Here is a 10,892-nt window from a genome sequence, read left to right as displayed (position 1 = left end):
GAAGGGACCGGCCGCGCCCCGGGGAAACCGCGCCCCTGCAACCTCCGTTCCGGCTCCCATCGGGGCCGGTCTCGTACGGTGGAGGGTGCCCGGGGCGCGCCGCGCTCGGATCGGGACCCAGCGGCGGGGGAACGGGAACCCCCCGAAGGAGGACCTTCGCCTGCCAAATATGAACTCGGGGGGTTGCGGAAGGACGGAGAGGAGCACCCCGGGGGCTGAGCTGCCTTCACCTGCTTTATACAACGCCTTTGTGAAACAGATGTTAAAATCCTCAAAAACTGAGCAAGCGCAAGGTGAAAAATGGTGATTTAATCGCTGTGACTTGATAAAGAAAGTCAAAACAAGAATCCGAGGGTAGATATCATCTCCTGGCAAAGTGTCTTTATGTGGAGGGTTTCACTGCTCCCCAAAATTTGCACTCCAGGTTCTCTCACAAACCTGATGGTGCCATTGCATCCTCCCTGCAGCTCCCTGAACGAGCAGCAGCCGCGGGCAGCAATCGGGGAACTCATCCTCTGTTTCCCATCGGAGGAAAATGAGAGGAAACCACTTTCAAACAAACACAATAAACAAACAGGTGCACGCTGCCTCCGGTATGGTAGCCAAAAGAGTGATTGTAGAAAATGCATTGTAATTTGTTACTTCCCCACTTTCCGAGAGCTGCAGGGGCAGAGCGCGTTTTGCTCTAGTGGCTGGTGAGGGCAGGATTTGGGATTCACCTCACCCAACTTCAGCACTCTAAAGGCCATTTGTGCCATTGAAATTACTCAGCTGTGCTTGCTCCTCAGTCAGCAGAGCCGGAACAGGCATCACCACAGAGCAACTTTTTCCAATGGGCACCCAGGATGCACTCTGGTGGCACCCACTCTCTTGGGAACCAGGCCGGTCCTCTAACTTTTGGGGAGGTGAGAAGCTTTATCACCCCTTTTCTGATCTACAGCAGCCTTTTCTACTGCTCTTTTACAAGGCTGGAGTCCCACCTAACAAGTTTGGGCTCCAAACATCCACCCTCGTATGCCAAGACAATTACAGGAAGGCAAGATTGAGAAAATTGAGAAAACACTGCAGTATCTGCTGCAGCAGGCAATGAGCAGTGATTACTCACAGCATCCACAGCTGCCAAATTGCGGCAAACCAATGAGGAGTTAGAGCAGGGAGGAGTTTCGGCTGTCAGTAGGGTGTGCAGGTTACTAGCCTGACCTAGTGTCCTAAATACTTTGTCTTCTTATCAGTTAATATCATCTCGTGTGACACTTAGCTGGGATTCACAGCCCAGTTGTTATGGGAGTCACAGGAACAACTCTGGATAACCAGAATATGAGGTTGGCTTTATGGGTTAACTTACAAAGGACCCTCAGCAAACGCTCCTCTGAGAAGCACAGACAAGCAGCCAAGGCTAGTGCATCTTGTAGAGTGGAAAGAAAAGGACAATGGTGGGAATGGCAACCTGGTCAACCCACAAGAGACAAAATGTTAAATACATAGATTTATTATGTTACATTTCTTATAAATAGTTCGTTCATTTCAGAAAGTTAACAAAAATCAGAACCCTTTCAAGACAAAAGTTGAATTTGCCTTAGAAACAAGGGCTATTGGCAATACACTTTTTTAGGACAAAACCAATATGCTATATAAAAACAAAGGGTGATTTAAATAAAGGACATAACAATATTGTGCTTAAAGCTATATCAATACCCACAAGGAAGAAGGAATGTTGTAGTGTGTAGAACAGGCGTAGGACATGTTTGTAGAGCTGTTTTTTTTGTTAGGTACTAAAGGAAGAACACGATGCTTTTGTGCACGTTAACCAAGAATACCCTAAAGAGTTCTGCCCCACCTCTGTCCTTCTGTAGATTGTTTACAGTCTTCAATAGTAGAAGCAGCCAAATGCAGCTACCACACAAAACAGGCTGTCCTGGGGAAAACAGCGAAAGGCTCTGGGTTAGTAAAGGCAAGCTCTTTGCTAGCCTAACCGAAAAGGATAACCTAAGGGAACATTTAGAGCAGAGCATAACCTTATATTGTAACATATTGCAATGTTCTGTCTTTTAGTTAGTTTCTTATTCACCTCACTTGCGGTGTAACCCAGGTCAATGCGCCTGAATGCCAGAAGTGCCTCAATTTACTCCATCCATGCACCCGCAGGTGTCTAGGTGTCAGTTTAAAATAAAATAATAATGAAATAAAACCTTGACTTTTGCTCAGTCCTGGATTCCAGCAAAGCATATAAGAGAAGACTTTATCTCTTGTGCTTCCTCTCTGCACCTGTAAAATGGTGTGACTATAACGACTTGTGAACAGTACTGTATGACCTACTCAGGAAATAAGTTTTACTGTGTTGGATATTATATCTAAGTATGTTTTGTCAATGAGGATGTAAATCATACTGTTTCAATAGGTCTTGGTTCCTTCCTTCCTTCTAGTGGTTGTTTTCTGTCTGCTCCATGTTTAAGGTGACTCCGCCTCTCATACAAAAGCAAGCGGCTTTTCACTTTCCCATGGTAAAACAGCCGATACTTACATTCATGAACACGTCGTGAGCATAGCTGTCAGTGTCAGCATCCCAGAAACATCGCGCAGCCATACTAGACAAAGGAGACAGAGCGGAGCCATTACCCACAGAGTTCGTGTTTAAGGACCTAAGTGACCAGATACTCTCCTCAAGCGAGCTTCCTTTAAAGTGTTCTCCTGAATCCTGAGCCTAGATCCCCACTGCTGAATTCCCCCATGTGCTGTAACCCTCTCTGTATGTGGATCAAGCTCCATCTTCAAACTCATCAGCTACCAACCCTGCCCATACCAGAAAAGGACCTGGGGGTGCTGGTGGACGGCCAGCTTAACATGAGCCAGCAGTGTGCCCAGGTGGCCAAGAACGCCAACAGCATCCTGGCCTGTATCAGGAACAGCGTGGCCAGCAGGAGCAGGGAAGTGATGGTGCCTCTGTACTCGGCACTGGTGAGGCCTCACCTCGAGTACTGCGTTCAGTTCTGGGCCCCTCTGTACAAGAGGGACATTGAGATGCTGGAGCGTGTCCAGAGGAGAGCTGCCAGGCTGGTGAGGGGTCTGGAGACCAGGTCATATGAGGAGAGGCTGAGGGAGCTGGGCATGTTTAGCTTGGAGAAGAGGAGGCTGAGGGGAGACCTCATTGCCTTCTACAACTACCTGAAAGGAGGCTGGAGAGAGGTGGGTGGTGGCCTCTTCTCCCAGGTGAATAATGACAGGACCAGAGGAAATGGTCTGAAGTTGCAGCAGGGGAGGTTTAGATTAGACATTAGGAAGAATTACTTTACTGAAAGAGTGGTCAGGCACTGGAACAGCCTGCCCAGGGAGGGGGTTGAGTCACCATCCCTAGAGGTGTTTAAGAAATGTCTAGATGTGGCACTTCAGGGCATGCTCTAGTGGCAGAGATTGTAGGGGGTTTTTTTGTGTGTGTATGGTTGGACTCGATGATCTCAAAGGTCCTTTCCAACCATGAAGATCCTGTGATTCTTCATATCCTCTGTGTAGCAGGGCTTGAAACCTCATTGCTATGGTGCTTGAGAATATTTGACTTCTGGCCTATGCATATTGGTGGCTAAATTAGCTTATTTGTTCTTGTCCTTCACCTCCCGCACCCTCTAGCACATGCTCCCAATTTATTTATAGGGAGCTATCGTATTCCTTGGCAGACTTCGTGTTACTAGAGCATGAGCTAAGGTTTTCTAGTCCTTTCGTACCTATCCTCCCTGTTCCCCGACCATCCTGCTGGCCTTTTTTCTACACCTGCTTCAGTCCAAGCCTTACCCTGAAGACAAGAAACCGGACCATAACAATATTGAAACCTCTATGATAGTAACTCTGTAAATCATTTGAGTAAATGATTCTTGACAAGGCAATGGGAGAAAAGGAACAAACAGACCTAAAACCAAGTAGCAGAAACTTCACTGGGCCAATTGCCCAAGAAACTTGGCTATACTGCATGAAATGTGTTAAGGTGAACTTGACTAATTATAATATGAAAACCACTCCTCTAGAAGTTAGGATAGCTGCCTCCACTTGAAGACTCTCACACACTGAGCCTGCACAGTAAAATTAAGAGATACTGTACCTTTAACTGGAGACGAGGACATTTTATGCCAATCGGCTTCAAGATAAGGAATTATACGCACCAGTAAAAAGCTGATAAACAATGAATATGTTAATTATGCTAATTTACAATGTATAAGTGAAGGACTGTTTCAGTGCTGCGTGTGCTAGCTTTGTGGAAATATCCCCTAGCACCCTTTTCTGCGCAGAACTGCTAATAAGTAGTTAGTACCTTGACTCTGTGTGTTATTGGCTTGCACACCGGGTAAATGATCCCACGAGTTTTGGGACAACAATAACAGGATATTACAGCCAATACCTTGCTGCTGCCTTGTCTAATGTTATTGACACTCCCCTTTCTTTGCTGGAAATGCCCTGCCCTAGTCAGTCTCAGCTGACCGGATCCCTGTTTGTGGCAGCGTGTTGTTCTTAGTCCCTACACGTATGATTTATAAGCCTGCTGAATTTCATCCTTTTTTTCCTATTACCTTAGCCCTCAGGGTTATGCTGGTGGTGTTTTTTTTTCTTTTTTATTTTTTTCCACTCCAATAATCCACTCTGCCTCAGGAATAGCCTGGTTACACAGTATTTTGCATTAACGATGTTAGTGATCACACTTCAGTCTTGCCTCCTGCCTATTGCAAACCAGAGAATTTCCCCAATTGCTCTGTCAGTCTGTGTTGCTGGGCTTCACATTTCAAATCAGGCCACTTCATTGAACCAGTCACCCTGGTACGGTGCTTCTGGAGCAGCCTGCCCGCAGACAGACATTCCTGACAAAAGCCTAAGCAGCAGGTACAAATATTCCTTCCTGACCTCCAGAACATTGAAGCAGCAGATCTGATTACATCTCTGCTGCACTTAGCTTCTGCTGGCGTACCAGGCGCAATAATAAAGATAAGCCCAGCAGATAAAACACATAAACCTTGTGGGCTGTTCTTTTTTGTCTTCTCCCTACTCACTAGTAATGGAAAGCTACAGCCCACTACTGCAGCCATGAGGAATTCTTTTGTCTGATTGCAGGCATCTGGAGCTGGACTGCAAGTGCTCAGCACCCACAGTCTAGGCTCGACTCCCAGGACAGTATTGCGTGTGGATTACGGATATTTAAACTTCTGAAAAATGCCTACCAGGGGGGATTAAATGCAAACGCAGTACTTGTAGAAATCTGGCTTTAGGTAGAAGTGAGTTACCATGGCTCTTGTGCTCCAGCAGGGCCTTGAGAAAGGACTGGGTGTGTGCTCTAGTTCATCATAAGTACAACATCTAATGCCTTTCTGCAACACTGCTCTCACAAACACTTTTCAGCATTTCAGCTTGCTAAGAACCACCACACAGCCAATTATCACTGCGTAATTCCATCAGGCACAGTCCAAGCCCTCACTTTCCACTTAAAAGAAACTGTTTTACACTTTATCATCTGCAGAGAGATTGCTGTAGCCTAGGAAAGTTTGAAGCAGCTTCCAAAGAAAAAAAAAACCCACCCTAACCCAACAAAAATTATAGTAATACAGTTAGTAGGTTGAAAACTTACTTCACTCCTTCTCCTCTCTGCTCTCCAATCACAACCTGCACCACCATTTTGTACCTGTCAAATCCCTCCTCTGGAAGGGGAGAAAAAAAAATAATAGTGAGAGCAATGACCTGTTTAAAATATGAGCCCAAAACAGGACCCAGAAAGCTAAAGATTTTTGGTTACAAAGCAAGCATCCTGTACAAGTCCATGCAATTGGTGAAGTGGACAGACTGCCTTGCGGCTTCATTTTCCTTGGTACAGAGTACCACAGTCTTATTGGAGTTAAAGGGTGAAGAGGGTATTTGGCATCCATTAAAAGATGCATCTAAGGCAGAAGACACCCCTGAACAGCCACACTGTATGTCAGCATTCTGCCCTGACATCTTTCAAGAACTGAACACATAGAAAGAATGTAAATAAGGCTGCTGGTGGACAAAATCCAATTTGAAAAAAAAAAAAAGGCTTATTTTAAAACTGTTCTGATGCAAAAGTATTGCAGAGATTCTTCAGCCATGTAGGTGTTTCCTTTGCTTCTGAGCTGGGATAAACGGCCACATAAAAGCATGTGTGGATCTACGCTATGTGTCTGCAAAGATATGCAGTTGTTTTACAATACTAAAGAAATACCTCTGGGGCACAGGCCAGATCCAGTCAGGCCATGGCAATGTTCCAGAAGCCAAATCAGAACAAGCATGTTTAAAATAAAATATAGATCGTAATGCCTGTCTTCAACAAAGCAGTGTCCCAGGAAGACTCTGGCGCAGTGTTTCCACTGCAGGATTGAACACAACATGCTGGGCCTGGTAACATCCACCATGTCAATTCCAGAGATGCTGGCTGATACAACAGCCACACCAGGCTAATCTCGCTTCAGGCCACTGCAAGCGTGTTTACAAATTACTGAAGCCAAGCCCTGTGCATATTAGCTCAGCATCAACATGTGCTGGGACTACAGCTGCTACTGGTTTTAAAGCAGATGTGTAATTCTGGAAGAAGCATAAATCCATGATTCCTGCCGAGGGTGATGGTACATCTGTGTCACCGTGTCAGGCCAGCCCAGCATATGGAGCACCAGCCTGTCCCCAGGAAGAAGGCAAATAAAAAGTGATTGTGCCGACTCACATCTATGTACTTGTTCAAGCACTGAACACAGGAAACACCTGCCAGAGCCTGAAGTTTAGTTCTTGAACTCAAAAGTGTTGGAGGGCATCCTGCACAGCACCACCAAGACCTTTTTCCAGTGCAGTAAGGCTGTCGTCACGCCCTCCCTTGGCTGTGCTCCTAACTCTCCCTTCACTGCTCCCACTGGGCCTTGTTCTGATCTCCCTGCTATTCCACTCTGATCTAGCTTGCAGCAGAAAAAAAGCAGGAATGATTCTGTTTATTGAAGCAAGAAGCATCACTTCTTCCTTCTCTCTAATGTACCTTCTTTCCCCCTGCAGCCCCTCCAATGCTGAAAGCCCACACCAGCCAGTCTATACAAAAAACAAATCTTGTCTGCTTGATTTAGGTTTCCAGTTCCGCAGGCAAGGAACGTATGTAGATAGGCAAGAATGTTTCATAACAGTAGGTCAGTCAACGGGGAAGAAATAGAGATTTCAAGAATAAAGGAGGAAAGAGGGATTTTGTCAAAGGGAGAGGACACAGCAAGAAAAAAAAAATTACTTCCCCAGCAAACCGCCTTACCTTTCAGTCTGTCTTTTATTGTCTCTGATAAAGACTTTGTAAGCTGAGGCATTTCTTCTGGGACATACTCTACGTTGGCCAGCTTCTCCTTCAGTATCGCACGGATACATTCTTTTACTGTGGATGACTTAAATCTATCAGCGCAAAAAAAAACCCAAACAGCAACAGAAGGCCCAGAAAGTTCACACAACGTGTAGAAACATAGATAACCCGACCTGGGAAAATTTAGCTGTCACATAATAAAGGCAAATGAAAAAACCTGGGGGAAAAAAACCCCAGCTAAGATGGAGATCCTCAACCAGCCCTGCCAAAAGCCAAACACCCATAAACACAGGTGCAAAACCAGCCCCATCGGGGGCTATCTCCCACCTGTGCTCTCCTCACCTCCCCACCCACATCCCCCTACACCTCATGTCAAAAGTTGCTCTGGGAGCCCAGTGCCCCCCCCAGTCCCCAAACCCAGGGCTCCCCCACTTCCAACACCCCACCCCCCCCAGCCCCATAGCCTCATCCCAGCCCTCCATACCCAGGGACCCCCTCCCCGACAGTCCCTCCGCAGCTCCCACATCTCCAGGGCCGCCCCTCCACCCGAATCCCCCAGGACACGCCCCTCCCGCCCCGGAGCCACCGCCCCAGGCGCCCCCCCGGCTCACCGGTGCTGGAGGCCGGGCCGCAGGCTGTACGTGTTCCCGGCCCCATCGTCCGGGCCCAGCTCGCCCATGGCCACAGACCGCCCCGGCGCTGGTTACCCTGACAACCACCACCACTTCCGTCTCCGTCGCGTCACGGCGCACCGCCTTTACGTCACGGCGCAGTGCCTTACGTCATGGCGCGCAACCGCGGTGGCAGTAGTGCATCCGACGCGCGGAGCTGGGGTGCGCGCCCGGGGGGAGTCTGGGGCTGGGGAGGGCTCTGTGTTTATGTTTGGCATTTGTCAAAACAATTTTGTATGTTGGCATTTTTTACAATTTAAAAAAAATAATTACACAAAAAAATAATGGGTAAATAAGCGGGAAATAATGGCAATAATGGTTGCAATTGCAAATGACGGGTTTGCCGAGCCCGCTGCCACGGGAGGCGAGTGTGGCGGGGGGTCTGATGGGGGGAGAGGGCGGCTGCGGGGCTGGGTCGCGGCGCCGGGGGTTCGCGGTGGCCTCCTCCCACCCAAAATTGCCCCAAAAGCGGCAGCAGCCGAAGCCCCCACCCACCCGTCGCTCGCCCAGGGCTGGAGCGGCCGCGGAGCCCATGTGCTCTGGGTGCCGGCACGGCAGGGGGGGTCCCCAGGGGGTCCCCCGAGGCGTCTTGGCAAGCTGTGGTGGTTTGAGGAACCCACGCCGATTTATTGTCGTTTAGACAATTATTCTCTCACCTGGTGACTCCTCCCCACCCGGGAAGGGGAATTGGGAAAAACAAGGAAAGCCAAGGGTTGAAATATATAAACATATTTAATAGACTAAGACTAATTAACATTAATAACACAAAAGAACCAATATTGATCCCAATACCAAGATAAAGTGTACAAGGATCATACTCAGCCAATTACGTCAGCGGGAAGCTGGGCACTGCTGGGAGGAAGGGAAGGGCTTGGGGGACCGGCACCCGGGCAAGGAGTTCTCAGGATTGCAACCATCAAAGAAGAGAGGGAACCCCTCAGCAAACTGTCTAATTTGTATCGAATGTGATGTTCGTGATATGAAATAATCCTTGCTGGCAGCTTGGGTCAAGTGCCCGGGTGTCACTCCTCATCATCCCCACGCCTGGCGAGGCTCAAAAACACCGAGACCTTGAAATCCACGCACCATAGCTGGCTGCAAAGTAAATATTTTCACAAATTTGGACACTAGAGTCTTCTAAAAGTGCAGTTTTCCCTAGCATTAGAAGACACCTTACTGAAAAGTAAAATTACTGGAAGAGAAATCAGTTCTGTGTCACTCAAAGCAGGACAGAACTCCATGGCCTCGGCCAGAGGGGGCTGTGTTGGTGTCCCAGCCTCAGGTGACATGCTGGGAGGCCCAGCCACCCCAGGGGCCATGGGTGCAGGCAGAGGGGAGCACAGCCTGCCATCCTTGCCCTGACAGAGCCTGTTCCCCCGATTCCAGACCCTGTGCTCCCTCCCTGCCTCTGGGCCACCCATCCCAACCATCATCATGGAGATCCCAGCCTTCCTCCAGGAACTTCTTCCAGAATTGTCGCTCCCCCAATATCCTCCCCCCGTCACACCCTTGTGCTCTTGTCCCTGTCCGCAGCTGCTGGCTGTCCCAAGGAAGGCTGACGAAGGACGGTGTGCCTATGACACGGCCCCCTCCTGAGATGCTGACATCCTGCTTCCTCCGCTCTTTTATCTTGATGCAGCGATCTCCACCATCGCGTTTCCTACGTGCAGTGGGTGACACCACCGAGAAAGGTCCCCGGGCTTCAAGTGGAAACAGCGTGAAGGGGCAGCCGGTGCCGGGGCGGAGCGTGCTGCTGCTGGGGACGGTGGGCTGGAGGGGGCCATCACATGCGGCAGGGCTGGGGGACACCCCGGACTGGGGCTCTGCGGACAGGGTGCTACCTGGAGGTGCCCCTTGGGTGCCAGGAGGTGCCTCTGCTGGAGTTTTGCTTGGGATGCGCGGATGCATCCCAGCTGGTGCCAGGTCCTGCTCCAACCTGCCCTGAGTGCAGGCAGGTTGCTGAGACGCTTATCATCATCATCAGCTCCCAATTTCCACGGGCTTTAGCAGCACCGCTCGCTAGAGATGGTCCACCCTTAGTACTGCCGGGCTGGGCATCAGCTCTGCCCGCCAGCAGGAACAGCACCCTGCTGCCATGCTGAAGGTGGTGGTGGCCCCATGCCATAGCCATGTGGCACCTTCGCGTCACAGTTGCCATTGCCCTGCCGATTACCGCTCGCTAAAGGAACAGTTTTGTGCCTCCACTCCATCCCTCCGCTTACTTGCTGCTTACTCACCCCCTGGGGCCGCTGCCTTTCCCACCCCCAACGGTCAGGTTTTGCTCATGCAAATTGTTTGCAGGGGCCTTCCTAATTTCCGAGAAGTATCTGAAAGACCTCAGCGCTCTCCGTGTTTATTTGCAAACACTATTAACCATTTCCTCTTCTTGCCCCAGCCACCTCGTCTCCTGCCTGCGCCAGGCCCACAGATGTGAATTCAGTTAAACCAGTGGGGGAGGGATCTTTGGGAACCTATGAGTTTCTCATCCTCAGCATCTTTTTTCGATAATGTGTGTTCCCCATCTCATTTGTGAAACTTTTCTTTCCCTGGGCTTTGAGGACATTCAGCGCCAGGCTTCAGTTGGCACCATCTGATGTGTTTGATCATTGCTTTCTTTGTCATCTTCCAAATTTTCAGTGCTCCTTAAATACCCCAGATGCTTTTAAGCCATTTTGGGACTGAACCTCGATCCGTTGAGGTGACTGCTCAGGGTTGATAGCTGTGTGCCCCGACAGTGATGGCTGCAGGAGACTGGGGCCTTGTCTGGGTCCCAGCCACATTGGTGGGACCTTCACCGACACATTGGGCCAGCTTCTAGTTGGGGGAAAAAAGGGACATTTGTGCTTCAGCGAAGTGGTGTGACATGTGCATGCTGAAGTTCCTGTTTCTTAGTTTTGAAGAACAACCCGTTT

General features: G+C 49.2%; 1 protein-coding gene across 2 annotated transcripts; it reads right to left on the bottom strand.

Moving 5' to 3' along the window:
• Nucleotides 1-1,471: 1,471 nt before the first annotated feature.
• On the bottom strand, nucleotides 1,472-8,070 carry DYNLT2B (dynein light chain Tctex-type 2B). Of its 2 annotated transcripts, none has more exons than XM_074589939.1 (5): nucleotides 7,921-8,070; nucleotides 7,268-7,401; nucleotides 5,600-5,669; nucleotides 2,522-2,585; nucleotides 1,472-1,915 (listed from the first exon to the last, which is right to left on the bottom strand). In XM_074589939.1, the coding sequence occupies exons 1-5, from the start codon at nucleotides 7,986-7,988 to the stop codon at nucleotides 1,868-1,870; spliced, it is 384 nt and encodes a 127-aa protein (XP_074446040.1). In that variant the 5' UTR covers nucleotides 7,989-8,070; the 3' UTR covers nucleotides 1,472-1,867. The 2 variants fall into 2 exon arrangements, with proteins under 2 accessions (XP_074446040.1, XP_074446041.1); XM_074589940.1 differs by having other exon boundaries at nucleotides 7,268-7,384; nucleotides 7,921-8,059.
• Between the last annotated feature and the right edge of the window lie 2,822 nt (nucleotides 8,071-10,892).

The sequence above is a fragment of the Larus michahellis genome, chromosome 6, assembly GCF_964199755.1.
Source record: "Larus michahellis chromosome 6, bLarMic1.1, whole genome shotgun sequence".
NCBI classification, from domain to species: Eukaryota; Metazoa; Chordata; class Aves; order Charadriiformes; family Laridae; genus Larus; species Larus michahellis.
This window is presented reverse-complemented; position numbering and strand designations above follow the sequence as displayed.

Coding starts and splice junctions, on each gene's coding strand:
- DYNLT2B (XM_074589939.1), bottom strand. CDS start 7,988: ATGGGCGAGCTGGGCCCGGACGATGGGGCCGGGAACACGTACAGCCTG. Junction 5,670..7,267: donor AATAAAAGACAGACTGAAAG/GTAAGGCGGTTT, acceptor CTCCCCTTCCAG/AGGAGGGATTTGACAGGTAC. Junction 1,916..2,521: donor CTCACGACGTGTTCATGAAT/GTAAGTATCGGC, acceptor TGTTTTCCCCAG/GACAGCCTGTTTTGTGTGGT.